The sequence below is a fragment of the Camelina sativa genome, chromosome 5 (assembly GCF_000633955.1).
Source record: "Camelina sativa cultivar DH55 chromosome 5, Cs, whole genome shotgun sequence".
NCBI classification, from domain to species: Eukaryota; Viridiplantae; Streptophyta; class Magnoliopsida; order Brassicales; family Brassicaceae; genus Camelina; species Camelina sativa.
The window spans coordinates 25,306,905-25,323,119 of NC_025689.1; the positions used below are offsets into that span (position 1 = coordinate 25,306,905).

The window sequence follows — 16,215 nt, forward strand, 5'->3', positions numbered from 1 at the left end:
CCCTAGTCTTCTTGTCGTCTGCAGCCAAATCTCTTCACTGAAGTCGCAGTGGAGGAAGAGATGATCTCGTGTTTCAGGGTAGTTTCCGCAGATGCAGCAGTTAGTATCCACTTGCATTCCCCAGCTTGCTAGCCTGGTTCTGGTGGGTAAACGATTGAGGTGCATGAGCCACATCATGAAAGCGTGCCTTGGTACATTACCTTTGAACCAAACAATGGTCGTCCACCTAAGAGAGCATGATCTCTCCCGTAGAACTTCCCAGGTACGTTTCGTGCTAAAAGTGTCATGTGATTCTCCTGCTGTGCACCAAAGAAACCTGTCACAAACAGAGGACAGAGCCGGGTTGTGAATTGTGGTTAGATGTATGTGGAGCAGTTCGGCTTGAGGCGATCTGGCAGGACGTAAACGCCAGCCATCTGTGAAGCAGGCCTGAGCCACCCTCCCAGATAGAGGAATACCAGTTTGAGCCGGTCCTGTGTGACCCAGGAAGTGGATTAACTGGCCAAAAGGGGTCCAATGATCATACCAGAAGCTCGCCTGCTGACCATTACCCAATTCACACTTTAGAAATCTGATGGCTAGAGGCCGTAGTTGAAGCAGAGCTTTCCAGGTCCAGGAGTTCTGCAACTTTTCGTCGATTTGCCAGAAGACATCATCCTTGATCTTATTGTTCCTGATCCAATTCGCCCAGAGAGAATCCGTGACTGTAAGCAGACGCCAAAGAAGCTTCAGACAGAGAGTCTTGTTCCAAGTGGAGAGGCGACGAAATCCAAGTCCCCCTTCTTGTTTAGGTAAACAGAGGGCGCTCCAAGCAACCTTCGCGTTTGATTTCTTATGAATATCCCCCGACCATAAGAAATTAGCACAAAGGCTCTCAATGAGATTCAAGCATCCTTTAGGTAGCAAGAAGGCAGAGGCCCAGAAATTAATTGTGCCATAAATAACTGTGGCTATTAGCTCTCTTCTTCCAGCATACGACAGAGCACGGGTAGACCAAGATGAAAGGCGAGCTATAATCCCATCAATCAAGGGGCTATACTCTGCAATCCGGAGCTTACGGTGCATCAGGGGTAATCCAAGATACCGGATGGGAAGTGAACCGAGCCTGAATCCAATGGAAGAGATCCGAGTGGTTTCAGGTTGGTTCACACCTGCTAGGTACAGCTTTGTCTTGTCAACGTTCATGTGGAGTCCCGATAGCTTAGAGAAATCCTTAAGAACCTTGGTAATATTTTGCAGCGATCCATATTTTCCATCAAAGAAAATCATTATGTCGTCTGCGAACGCCAAATGAGTGATCTGGGGGTTCAAACCTGAAGGATGGTGGCTAATGAGGTTAGCATTGTACGTGCTATTTAGCATCTGCGAGAAGACCTCCATGACTATTGTGAACAGATACGGTGAGATTGAGTCTCCCTGTCTTAGTCCTTTAGCACCCTTGAAATATCCACATAATTCACCGTTGATAGCCACTGAGAAGGAAGGAGTGGTGATGCACTCTCTTATCAGGTTAACGAAATGATCAGGGAATTCCATGGCTTTCAAAGCGTTGATGACAAAATCCCAATGAACAGAATCAAATGCTTTCTTCAGATCGACTTTCAGCATACCTCTTTCTGAAATATTTTTCTGGTTAAACCCCTGGACCAGTTCGGTTGCTAAAAGAACGTTTTCCACTAGCAGGCGACCCGGGATGAAGGCAGACTGGGTGTTGGCAATGAGTTCAGGCAAAACAGTCTTTAATCTATTAGCCAAGATCTTAGACACAACCTTATAGACGGTGTTGCAGCAAGCAATGGGTCGAAAGTCACCCATTTTTGAGGCGTTAGTACTCTTGGGAATGAGAGTTAGAAGTGTGGAGTTCCATTGTTTGAGTAAGCTTCCAGAATAAAAGAACTCGAGAACTGCAGCCGTGAGTTCAGGACCCACGACGTCCCAATGAGCAGTAAAGAAATCTACGGGATACCCATCGGGGCCAGGAGCCTTGTTTTTAGGGAGAGAAAAAACCGCTTGCTTGATATCTGTCGGGGTTACAGGAGCATTGAGGATCTGTAAAGCAGAGGAGGTGCATCGTTGAGGTATGAGAGCAGCCATCGTCTCAACTGAAGGAGGACGAGCAGAGGACTGGGATCCAAGAAAACTTTGGTAGTAATTGACGGCCAGTTCCTGGATGCCTTGTTTTGAGTCCACAAGTAGGTCATTCTCATCAATCAGATAAAGAATCTGGTTTTGAGCTTGTCGGGTGCAAATTACTCTGTAGAAAAACTTCGTATTTGTATCCCCTTCTTCAAGCCAACATATTCTAGCTTTTTGCCTAAGAAATGTTTCTTCAGCAAGAGACAGAGTGCTCCAGTTCTTATGAGCAATTTTCTCCCTTTCGAGGGCCTGTGACGTCGGACAGGCTAATAGAGCTCTCTGACAAAGTTGCAGTTCCTCATAGGCCTCCTTCACTCTCTTTTCAATACCTGAATAGTTATCCTTCGCGAAGTCCTTTATGATGCTCTTGAGTTCCTTTAACTTCTTGGAAAAACACAGCATCTTGGAACAATCAAAGTTGAAAGCACTCCACCATAACCTGATTAATGGGGGAAAGTCTAGGTTGCGGTTAAGAAAAGATTGAAATTTGAAAGGAGTTTTTAGCTTCGGCTTCGCAGGGTCCAAAACTACACAACACGGGCTATGATCTGAAAATCCCGGTTCCCCAAAGATCCCCACGGAGGTTGGAAAAGAATGAAGCCAGTCATCATTGACGAGAATTCTGTCTAGCTTCTTTGCAACAAGCCCCACTTCATGATTGTTTGTCCAAGTGAAGGTGTTTCCATAGAATGGGAGGTCGTCCAACTTGGAAATGGTCAGGCAGGACTTGAATTCCCGCATACCTCGAGAGGGTAGGAGTGAAGAAGACGGGGAGTTTGGTTGAAGTCACCAATGACTAACCAAGGCTTGTTGCTGACGATAGGGGAGGATGAGAGTTCCTGAATTTCCTGCCAAAGAGCTTTCCTCTCTTTGCTACAATAAGGAGACGCATACACAACAGATACTAGTATCTCCATATTAACAAAGGGTAACTTCACCTCGCAGACCAGCATCTGGAGGGACTTAGACAAAACTGTTACTTGCACCGTAGGGTGCCAAAAAACCCAGATCTTCCCAAGATCAGAGAAGTCATAATTATCCGCATAGTTCCAACCTGAAGCCACAGAAGACATGATACGCTGCGCTTTGTCAGGTTTAACCCGAGTTTCTACTATACCGCCAAAAAGAGGTTTATGAAGCTTTATCCAATTCCTAAGGCTTCTTCGCTTTACAGGGTCGTTTAGACCTCTTACATTACGACAAAAATATCCATAAAACGGATATGGGATTAGAGGGATAAAGGGCCTCTAGCCCTTGCTTTGACACTTTGCTTCTTCAGAATCCTTTTGGAGATGACTTTGAGAAATCTGTCAGATTTTGCATCCGGATTATCTTCATCTCCCGAGATACTGTCTGTTTCGGAGTAGTTGTCTTGCTGGTTTTCATGCCCCATGGGAGGAGATATGTGAGTGAAAAGATTGGATGACAGGTCAACACAGAGCTTGCCAGCATCCGACTTCAGAGCCTAGGAGAAGGTGGGGGTTGGGCGATGAGAGGCTACACGGGCATGCTTAGGACTTGTTGCACCCGAGAGTTGGATTCCAAGAGCTGCAGGCTTTTCAGCAGGAATCATTACTGTTGACTTTAGGACAGGGTTCTGGGGGGGGGGGAACCGTCTCAACAATCGGGAGCTGGCTGGGGATAGGAGCCTTTCCACTTTTCTTGTCTTTCTTTGCTCTTGGACAGAGTGCCTCAGAATGTTTCACTGATCCGCACAACTTACAAAGGGCTGGGGCAGAGGCGCAGCGAGAGATAGTATGACCCACCTTCTTACAGTGACTACAGACTGCTGGGAGCCAAGGACTCGAAACACGTATTCTCTTAATCTGGCCTGATTCGAAACGTGCATTCACCGCTTCCGGTAGGGGTTTACGTGGATCGATGACAGTGTACACTTTCGCAACCTCAATATTGACTAGCTTCTCTGTTTGGGGATGGAGACATACTGGATGTCCTACCAAGCCTGCTATGTGTTCAAGACCCTCCCTGTTGAAAAACTCAAGCGGGACACCGTGAAAGTCGAGCCAGACGGGAACTAAAGACAACTCCGGCTTCTTGGGTGTTACATCAGGAGACCATTTGGCCACGAACATGGTCTGGCCGTCTACTTGCCATAGACATTGACTGAGTATTCTTCTTCTGGCGTTTGGGCAGGGAACCTTGAAGAGAAAAGAATGTCCTTCCATTTTAGAGATAGTGATGTCTCTCCTTTGCTTACTCCATATACCATTGACTATAGCATGAACTGCACCACGCGAAGGAGGTTCCTTGTAGAATTGGCCAAGAATGAAACTATCCCAGGCTTTCTTGTTTTTTTTGATAACGGTATTCGGTATTGTCACACAGGCTTCTCCAGATTCCAGGGTGAATGGGGTACCTTTCTTTTGGAGGTGGCTAGTCGAATCTTTGACTAGGTCTTTCCAGGGGAAATCCTCTTTTTGGGGAGGATTCACTGACTCAATTGATGCCTTAGCCGGAATCAACTCCTCTGCGCGTGTTGCAGCTCCTACAATCCCTACAGGTGTGGTTGCTGCGACGGTTGGGGATACAATTTCCAGGTTTACAGCTGGAATGTTTTAGCCCTAGAAATTGGGGATCTAGGGTTTTCAGTTGCCACTTTGTTTGCCTCGAGGATCGGGGCTGTGCTGGTGACAGGGGATTCGTTGTTGGCTGACCTCACTGGAGATGCAGGCAACACTTTTGACGGAGAGGTCTCCCCAGCTGAGTATTGGATTTCAGGCGGGGTAGACAACGACGGGGAAGAGACGGAAGTGGCGGACCCAGTGGGGGTACCGCGCGGCGGCTTTTTTTTTTATTTGTTTTTGCCCATGATGGGCGGAGGTGACCGACGTCGAGATCGGCGAAGGTGGAGGGTGAAAGAAGAGGATCGCGTGGTTGAGAGAAAAAAGTTAACTTTGAGAGAAAAAAGTCAACTCTATGGAAATACACGTTTTGCTCATAGTCTCACAGTATCACAGGTTTAAAAATCATGAAAATAAAACATACACAATTGATCTTGATCTCCTAGGTGTATGATCCATAGTGAAATATATGCAAGTTTCAGATCTCTTTGCGCAAGAGACGGTGAGACTTGGACTAGAATTTCTTAGGGAGAGATGTGACGAAACATGTGACGTACCGACAGGCATAGTTAATTGGACCATTTTCTCAAAAAGAAGAATTTTTTTTACTGATCCTATAAATTACTATGTGATATTTATTGTCTGCGTACCAAGCCTACCAATATGTGACAGTTAAACTAGGAAATAGAGTTGGGAACCTACCAACATGAGTTCAGAACAAAAAAAAAATTGAAATCACATATGATTTCATGAACATGGTGCAAGGAAAAATGTAACTAGTCCTGCGTGGTGATTCCATCTCTACTACTCCTAAGAAATTTAGTCTGGATCTGAAGAACTCTCCACGGTAACACTATACCTATCCTTACCATTGTTTTACACTCAACAGTTATTTCGGTTTATTCAAGCAAAATAAAAAAGATGAAAAGAGTGGAGAGAGAATCGGTCATTTACAGGATTTGAAGCACTAAGAAGACCTTTCTCGTTTTTGGACACACATAACTCTTCATGCTAGATTTAATACTTAAGTTGTTTGATGAATATCAGAAAATAATAACTGTGTTCATAATTTCTCTTAGATTTTTAATTGCATATTCAGTCAAGGGATGTTTATATCAATGAATAGTTCTTCCTTCTTATAATTTCTTATGATTTTCACCATGTTTACTTTCAATAGATAATGAAAAGTATTAATTATAAGGTTTAAAGGACTCAATAGCTTTCATGATTTGATGTGATTTATATTAGTTTAAAGATTCCTCAAAAATATCTTCATCTATGCTTATTCTTAATTCATTTGTACTAAGGATTAGTGTATCCAAAGTATTGGTAGGTTTCATAAACTAATATTTGGTGAAATTCGCGTCCTATTAATATTGAAAACAAAACAAAGGGGTAGAGAGAGAGAGAGAGGAAGGCTCAGTTCAGCGGGAGTATCGACACAGAAACGAATCATCCAATAATGGAAGAAACGCCTCATTCCGGTCTGTTGAGCTTGAAATTTCCGAGTCGTCACTGCCAACTCTCTCTCTCTCTCTCTCTATAAACAAGATGAAGTAAGTAATAAAACCTAAAGATCCTAAAGAAGAAACTTCACAGAAAAAAAAAAAAAAGAGAATCCTAGAGGTGACAGTGACTGATGATGACTTTAATCGGCGATTGCTGTCAATTTATAGGGGACGTTGTAATTAGGGTTTTTGCAAGGTCTTCGGTGTAGTTTTTGTAAAGGCCCATTTTCGGCCCGTTAGGGGTTTCAGAATTGTGCTACTTTATTTACAAACCTAGTCTATAATCAGGGATTAAGACTATGATTGGAAGTGTACATGAAGGAGTTTTTTTTTTTATTTTATCATCCAAATATCCAATCAACATTTATTAAAAAAAATATATACAGAAGCATTTAGAAGCTGCAGATGCTCTCATATGCTCTCATTTGAAGTATTTGTCAAGCATTTACCTCTAAAATATTAATATATATTACAATAATTATATAATTAATTGATTTTGTTAAAAGTGTCAAAAAATTATGATTTCATAAAACATTAATTTATTTGTTATGAGAGAATATTTATCAGTAACTTATTTATGTTATTATTTAAAATAATCTAATAATTTATCTAATAAATTAAAATTATTAAAATTAAAATATAAATGTAGATATAACGTTTATAATATATAGTATGTTATTACAGTTTAATGTGTTATCTTATATTAGTTTTTTAAAATATTGAAAAATTTTTTGTTAACAGCTTAAATATATTATCTCAAAAGAACCAATTAAAACTATTGAAATTAAAAATGTAAATATAGATATAATGTTTTATAAAATAAAACATAGATTAATGTGTTAAATTATATATATATATATATATATATATATTAATGTTTTGTAATTAATATGTTATAATATGTATATAGATTTTTAAAAATATTAAATTACAAATATATATATATATAACAATTTATAATATTTATTAAATATGTGAACATATATTAAAAATATTATATAGCAATGATTGTAATTAATTTTTCTAATTAAACATATTTAAATTATATATATTTAGTTAGTATAGTATTAAATATAAAATTAATATTTTATTACTCTACCACCAATCAACTAAATGTGTTATATTAATCATAGCATACAACTTATGTAGCTTAATGTTTATGATGCATAATGCTAATGCTCCATTATCTGTTCCTTTAAGCCGTGAGAGGAGAAGTTTTTTCTTGTTTTTTAGTTTAATCCCATTCGTTTGACAAGTTCTTTCTTGCATGATTTCTTGCATTACCCTTGAAACCCAGCCGCCTTTCTCTCTTCTGTAAACCACAAAAAAAAAAACCAATTAAATGAATAACTACACTGAAATAATCAATGCTGATTTAGATATAGGTTTTGATTAGTAATGGCTGTTACTTGTGCCTGTAAATGCTTTGACTATAAAGATTTTTACTCTAGAGACTTTTGCTGTAAAAACTTTAACTGTTAAAACTTTAACACTGAATCTTATTTTTATTGTATGTTTTTCATAAATATAAATTGTGATAAGAATAAATTTATGTGGTAACATTTTCAATAGATAAATATATAGATAAATATTTTCAACAAATAAAAATATAAAGATATGACATAATTGATTATGGGTTATAATGGTTGTTGATGCAAAAATAATTATGAAAAATAGATATCAAAATAACATAAATAAAAAATCTATTTTTAACGAATCAAAATATATTTGTGATCAATTATACGTAGATTGAAAAAGAATATTTCAATCATCATGGAAAATAAAAAAGAGAAAAAAGAACTACAGTTTTATTGTTATTTATTTTTTTACAGCAAAAAAAGTCTCACATTTGTGACATTAAATTTTTTTACGTACAAACTAGGTCTGGGCATTCGGATATCGGATCGGATTTGGTTCAGATATTTTGGATTTTGGATTTCAGATTTTTTGGATATTGGCTCTAACATCTATTCATGTATTTATAACATTTGGATCGGTTTCGGTTATGATAATTCAGATTTTGGATCGGTTTGGATATATTGTTGATAACCAAAATTAAACCAAAATTATATGGATAAGGTTTTATTCAAATACTTTTTAATCCGATTGTATCCAAAAAATCATACTAACCGAGTATTTTTTTTTTAAATGAAGCAAATGACATGTTCAAATTTCAAGCTAACATATAGTAATTAAAATATTAATGTCACTAAGCTTTGGGATGACTTTGGGATGTCACTAAGCTTTGGGATGACTTTGGAATGAACAATAAATCTAAAAAAAATCCAACAACTAATACTATTTAAAAAAAAAAAATACTGAAATACTAATAGATAAAATATATATCAACAGTAGGCTAGCAATCAGATTTTTGCAAATAATACTTTAAGAATTCATATAATGGGCCACATAATATTAAAACCCCACAAAATTTATCGGACTGGTCCTGAACAGACAATGGCGCATCTCACGGAGATACCCTTTTTACCTGGCTGGCTGGCTGGCTCATGGTATAACAGACTCACATTGCTTCTGTTTCTGCTTCTGCATATAAGATATGACACCTGACTCATTCACGTTATGTTACATTATGCTCTCTTAAAAGCTTACCCACCTTTTGTCCTATTAGTTAAAAGCAAATTAAGATGACCCTATTACAAAAAAATTAATATGTTTTTTGTAATACAGAATAACCATTTATTAAAAAACTTTAATACGAAAGCTATAACAACAAATGTGGATATCAAACATGCACGTCATTTCTATATAACCTAAAGTGTGTATATATATCCCCGCACAGACACTTACAATATACACCATTCATCGATCTTAAAATCTTCTTAGTTACTTAATTTGAAAATCTATATTTTCTCCATGGAGGCTCCATCGTCCAATAATGGGGTGAGAAGAGGTGCATGGACTGCTGAAGAAGATAGTCTCTTGAGGCAATGCATTGATAAGTATGGAGAAGGCAAATGGCACCAAGTTCCTTTTAGAACTGGTATATGTTACTCACACAGATAATCAATTCATGTTTTTTTCTTCTTCGTTTGGACAACTAATCAACCACTAATATTCTTCTTTATCACTAGTTTTATTTATATTTACGTTGGTTAAGACCATCATAGATGTATTTGGAAGTAGTCAAAAACTCTCATTTTTTTTTACTTTTACTAAAGACCTAACTAATTGTGAACGTTACCTGCGGTTAGGTTTTACGTGATAACATAGAGGGGAGACAAAAACAGTCTCTGACATAGAGTTGATGCCAATTATTTGTTTTGTAGGGCTAAATCGATGTAGGAAGAGTTGCAGGCTAAGATGGTTGAACTACTTGAGGCCTGATATTAAAAGGGGAAGACTTAACTCTGATGAAATTGATCTAATTATTCGCCTTCATAACCTTCTTGGAAACAGGTTTATAATTATTACCTCTTAAACTATACAAAAACGTGGTTTATAATTAGTAACTCATGTATATATTTGTATGAGTGCAGGTGGTCCTTGATTGCTGGTCGAATACCTGGTCGAACTGCTAATGACATAAAGAATTACTGGAACACCCATTTGAGTAAGAAGCAAGACATGTCGGGTAAGAACCAGATGGGGGAGAGAAACCCTAGTAGCTCAGAGGCAACACCACCACCACAAATCAATGCCATAAGGCCTCAACCTCGATCTTGCTCCAACAACAACGGATGCAGCCACGTCAACGGCTTGCCAGAAGTTGACCTTGGCGGAATCACCGACACAGATAATATTGTCACATGTAACAGAGATGAGGAAAAAGATGGGCGTGTGAATAATGTAATGGATGGAGAGAGTATGTGGTGGGAGAGTCTGCTTGAGGAAAATGCAGATGCAGATCATGCGGGGGATCTGGCAGCCATGAAAACTGACGAGGCAGGTCCTTCTTTGATGAGCTCATCGTCGTCCATGTTTGACTTTGAGCAGCTTTTTAGAGACTGGGGAGCTTAATTCAGTTAATAACTTACAACTTCCGTAAGCTTCAATTATGTTGGGTTTCCTTTGGTTTGTCTTTATGTTTTTCTCGTTTTGTTATGTTTTGTGTGCATGAGGTTTTAAAATAAGCCCCCTATGTATGTGTTAAGTGATTAGGGTTTAATGTATATGCGCATATATTTGTTAAACGTTATGTACGTGACGTAGGGTTTTAATACAAACTCATGTATGTGCTATGTTCTTATAATATAAGTTCATATGTGTTATGAGCTATGTTCTTATAATATAAGTTCATATGTGCTATGTTCCCAACATCATTTAATACTAGTTTCCAGCCAATTCAGAATATTAATTTGACCCAATTTCGTCAATTTGAATCTAGACCAAAATCATAGACGTATTTCTAGCTTTGTTCTTCTGGTAAACCCAATTTCAAAACTGAAATAGAAATCACTTTCAAATTTTGAAAAATCGAGCAAACAAACCTTCTTATTCAATTGACATGGTTATAAAAAAATAAACTGAAATAGAAATAACTTTTCGAATTTAGACTGTGCTCATCTTAAAGATCCAAACTCTGAGCAATATTTCCGTTCTCTTGTTAATACCACTGCTATATGGTAGAGCTGGTTACGTAATGACGTAATCTTATGGGAGAACCGATGTACTTTGTAGAACTAATAATCTAGTTTTTAAGTGAATGTTATTTTGCAAAAAAGTGATTCAAAAAGAGAAGAAAGGAAATAAATCTAGTCTTAATACCGCTGGTATATGTTAAACTCTTGCGGCTTCTTGTGTTTTGAAATTGTTAATTCATAGATTAACTAAGATCAAAGAAGAAGAGACAAAATTGATCTCTAAAAACTATAATCAAATTCAAAACTAAGGGTGTCTATCATGTGAACTTCCTATGATATGTTTGACGACTAAAATAAATAACACCAAAAACCCTAATCTAAAACCTATCTGTAGAAGAGGACTAGGGAGAAGGTGCGTCAACGTTAAGTTTATTTAGTCTATTGTTTTCTCTGTCTAATTTTAATTGTATTTCTTTATTAAATATTTAAATGTAATATTACATGGCACATAGTACATTTCTATTGATCAATTTAGAAGAGGTGAATAGAAGTGAACCCAAGTATTATCCCCTTCCAAATAATCAAAATATCAAAATTGTGCTACCGTCAGCAGATTATATGTTTTTTCTCGGTAGTGGCACGAAATCATCCTTGTATTATTTTTTTCTATAATCAAAGGTTTCTCTCTCATATGGTCCCGTGGTTAGTAAACGCCCCAAGCAAAAAGAATAAATGTAGTTTCTATACAATAAATTCTTTATGATGGTAGCTAAACAATACTGGCGATTAATACAATTTTTGGATTTTTTGATAGTTTGGGTACTGAAAGGTAAGTATTTTAGAAACAAACATCTTTTTTTAGCTTTTTTATCGTTTTGGATGGAAGAATATTTTCTCGACTAAGAGTTTAGTGGAAAAGAGAGCCAGATAGTCATTAGGCTCATATTTTAATATATCAGTATGGCGAGACCCTTGGATACAAATCAACTGACTTCACCTGTATTTGCGATGAAATTGGTGTGAGTGTTGGACGACACTAGCACAATATCGAGGCAGTTTGGAAGGTGATGTTAACTGAAACCAAGAGTAGGTGTCGATTAATACCAACAGTCAATAGACGTGCTTTGTGTTTCTAATTGCCCTAGTTTAAATGTTGTATTATGATTTATTGGTTTGATGATATTAATTGTTTGTTTATATAGCCTAGTAGATGGGATGACGCCTCACTAAGTATTTGTAATAATATGTAACAACTGCAAACCAAATAGTGAGATTTGGGGATGGGTGTCGATCGACACCAGGGGGTGTGTCGATCGACACCAGCTTTTCTAGTTCGACCAGATTGATTTTATTTCGCGATTTTGGGCTGGTTGATTTAATTGGTTTGCCTAAACCAAGTATATAAGCGGAGGAATGCCCAAGTCAAGGGTTTTAGTTGTTTTGGTCGCCGTTGAGTGAAAAAAAGAGACAAAAAAAGAAAAGAAAGAGTTTGTGAGTGTTCTTGAGAGATTTTGTCTTGTTCTTGGTGGTTTTTGGTGAGATATGTTGCTGTGGAAGGGAGTGTGGTTGCTGGGAACGAAGGAGAAACTTCTTGAGGTGTTCTTTCCATCGTTTCTCAATCAAATCTTCCTGCAAAAGAGTTGAGTGATTGACCATGGCTGATCTAAGCCTGAGATCTCTTTTGTTTGGTTGTTCTTTGTTGTTTGTGGTGTTTGCTTGCTTGGGTTGGTTGGTTTTGTGTTTCCATAGGTTCCTGAGGCGTTTGGGAGAGTTTGGGACGGATTGGAGGCGATTCAAAATGGAGGTTTGTCGTTCGGATTCGTGCAGTTCGCGTCTGCGAAGGCAGTTTCGATCAACACCAGTTAGGTGTCGGTCAACACCATGATTGTGCCAGCATCGATCGACACCGACCTAGCGTCGGTCGACACCAGACTTATCCGAAACTCGTTTTCCTGGTTTGATATGTTGTTTGTGTTTTGCTTGTTTTCCTTAACAAGATAGTCTTTGTTGCTTGTATGTATAGCCCAATAGATGAGAGGATTGCCTCACTAAGTATTTATGATAATACTTACGCATCTCAATTATTGTTTGTGGTGTGCAGGTAAAGGCAAAATGTGATCGTGGAATCAAGGCGATGAGGAGGAGGATGTTCTAGAGGCTTGATTGATTGTGGTCTAGCTATTGTTTGGTTGCTAGAATTGAGTTGATGGAACATTGTAGGATGTTGGAATTTGGTTATTTGACTTTGTTGGTTATTGGATTATTTATTGTTGGAATCTTTATTGGTTTAATTAATGGAAATGTTTGGTTATCCGCTTTTGTTGGTTGTTGCTAGGTTGTTAGTGGATCTGTGACCACTAGAGAATTATTATTATTATTAAAAAAAAAATGGAAAGGATTGTTTCATAATACTTAGGAGTCTATTTTTGTGTTGCAAGAAGAAAAAAAAGATGCATGGTGGTTAAGTTTTTGGATAATTTGGTATATTTATGTTTAATTATTTATAATAACTGAATTGAATTTTTGTTGATTATATAATATTTCTGCATGTTCTTCTAGACATGTCTTGTTTGAAGAATTAATTAATAACTAGATAGTTATCCGTGCTGTACAGCATGAAAAATGTTTGCGTCAACTTTATTATAATTTGTTAGTTATAAAATAATCGTAGAAGTTTTATTGGATTTACTTTATACATTTTATAATCTTTTAGATTTAATTTTCTTAGTTTCATACTCTAATTTCAACATGGTACATGATACAATATTCAAACTCGTGAATTATATAAATTTAGTATAATCAATAAAAGAAAACAAAACCCATATTGAAACAGTTGTGTTTAGAATTCTCAATTTAACTATTTGATTTTTTCTAGTTGTATATCTTATATTGAATAAAATGTAACATTTTTATTTTTTTAGATTTTAATAAAATGTCACTGCGTCGATGTACAATGCAAAATTATATATAATATCTTATATTTAAAATATAAGCAAAATATTATCTTAGTTTTAAAATATATATGTCATTATTAAATGATTGAGGGATGCAAATATTTAATCTTAGTTTTATAAATAATATTAAATTTAATAATTGTTCTAAACAGTTTGTTATTGTTTCCTAAGATTTCTAAAACAATAAATTAAATCTATTAAATAATTATATTAAATAATCTTGAAAATATTGTTTTCTTATTTTATAAACCAGTATAAGCTTTTCTTTTATTAGTTATTAAATCAATTAAAATGCAATGATATTTTTTGTAATATGTCACATGATAGTAGGGTTAAATTTCTAATAACATTGCTTAAATAAGTATATAGAGATAATAGTGTTATTAATTATATTAAAAATGGTTGTTTCAAAATATCTTTAAAATTTTCACGTTTTCTAAAAGTGATTCCACCATATATGGCATTTTATATTATACTAAAAAGCATAATTTGATTAGTCAGTCAAAACTAGTTTTCAGCTTTATATTAAACTAGATTAGGATCCGTGCTAGAGCACGGGTTGAAATTTCTTTTATTTATATTATAATATCAAAACAAAATATAATTTATATGTTTGTTTTTAAAGCTTTTTCGATAAAATATTATGCAATAAAATCATAGGTTAAATATGATGATTTGAAAAGAAACACCTATTTTGTAAGTTTTATACTGTTAATTTTGTAATTTTATGTATGAGAAATAATTATGTTTGTTGTTTGTTTTTATTTTAATTTTTGAACATGTTTGGTGAAAGTGTTTTAATATGACTCCTGCTTAGGTAATATTTTATTTTTAACTGCACAATAAAATCATAGAAATCACGATTAAATGTGATAAATCGCCAAGATTTTATTATTTTTATGCATAACCGTATATATTTTGTAACAATACATGGAATACTTAAAATTTTATTTTGGAAATTGTATAAATCATTGGAATATTCTCTTTAAGAGGATTCTTTGGGATATTCTTAAGTGTATTCATATAGCCCACACATATTGACTAATTAATCTATAACATTTTTTTATAACTAACTTATATTTAATCTATAACCTATTTTGTAATCAATTTATAAATATTATATAGTCTAAAAAAAAAGTTGTGCACTTCTATTTTATTATATAGGGGATTTTCTATTAAATATTTTTTATCCAGTTTAGCTTGTTTCGTTAATAGTTTTTTAGTTATTTTGTTATATTCTGATATACCAGTCAGGCCAATATTGTCTACTCTCTAGAGACTTTTGATTACCAAGCAGGAAAGTTCACAAAATGTATTTATGGATTCGTCTTATCCCATAAATTTCTATTATCATATATATATATATATATATATATGTCATTGCACGTGTACTAAAAAAACATATGTTAACAACGTACTATCTCTACAAAATATAATGAGCTTTTGAATCAATAATTTACTCATGTGCCTGATCAAGAAAAATAAAAAATACTTAAGTGATTAAGATAGCGTTGATGGTTACCACTAGACTACTTCGTGCAAATGGTTGCACAACACAACTTGGGGTGAAAAATGGGTTGAAAAATACTACTCACAATCAGAGAAAATTGTTTTAACTCATTTATTCACTACTTATCAGATGGATAAGTTGAATGATATTCAATTACTAGAAGTTTTATCAATTAATAAGGTCCAGACCAAAAAAAAATATTAATTTATATATTATTATTTTATCAATAAATTAACAATTATTAATAAAAAATCTACTTACATGGTAATTTTATAAAAAATATATCTATTCAAAAATAAGATTTAATTGTTATAATTAATACTTTTTATAAATAATTACAAAGAAAACAATAATTATCATGTTTTGTAAAGGACACCAAAAGCTTTCCATGCATTAATATATTGAAAATCAACCCTAACAAAAATTAATGTAAATTTAAGAAAGGAAAACAACACAAGGGTCATAATTTACTAAAATTTCTTACATATATATTTATATTTTTCTATAATTAATAATTTATAGTATTGATGGGGCCATGTATTTATATAGGATTTTAAAAATATTTATTATCTTATTGTTTTATCAAATTATGTCCAAAATTATACTAGCCCAATTTGAAACTTGAGAAATTTATTAATTTATAACAATTATTAATTTATAAAGATTTTATTGTAATTTCTTTTTACTCTTTAATTAGAGATATCTATTTACTCCCTTACTAGTAAAGCAATGAGTTTTAAAAGCAATAAATGGTTAAAACAGTGACATACATAATTATTATAAAGTGTAGCCTCAGTCCAGAAGATCTTCGGAATCCTAAACACTTATACGGTTAATCATAATTCGTAATAAGTCTGGCACATATCTACTTTAATATTTTGTACAATTCTATTTATACATTATCTTTAAGTCAACAAATATTACAAGTGGTGGAGAGGTCCGGTATCAACCATTAGAAGGATCCAACAACCGTAACTTTGGATT

General features: G+C 35.0%; 1 protein-coding gene across 1 annotated transcript; it reads left to right on the forward strand.

Moving 5' to 3' along the window:
- On the forward strand, positions 4,423-10,204 carry LOC104789567 (transcription factor MYB90-like). Its single transcript, XM_010515241.1, has 5 exons — positions 4,423-4,657; positions 4,717-4,925; positions 9,107-9,227; positions 9,514-9,643; positions 9,724-10,204. Exons 1-5 carry the CDS (start codon positions 4,423-4,425, stop codon positions 10,202-10,204), a joined length of 1,176 nt encoding a protein of 391 aa, XP_010513543.1.

What these genes read in the sequence shown, in the direction of transcription:
- LOC104789567 (XM_010515241.1), top strand. Translation starts at nt 4,423, where the DNA reads ATGAAACTATCCCAGGCTTTCTTGTTTTTTTTGATAACGGTATTCGGT. An exon ending in CCAAGTTCCTTTTAGAACTG is followed by an intron (nt 9,228 to 9,513) that starts GTATATGTTACT and finishes TTTGTTTTGTAG; the next exon opens with GGCTAAATCGATGTAGGAAG. An exon ending in CATAACCTTCTTGGAAACAG is followed by an intron (nt 9,644 to 9,723) that starts GTTTATAATTAT and finishes GTATGAGTGCAG; the next exon opens with GTGGTCCTTGATTGCTGGTC.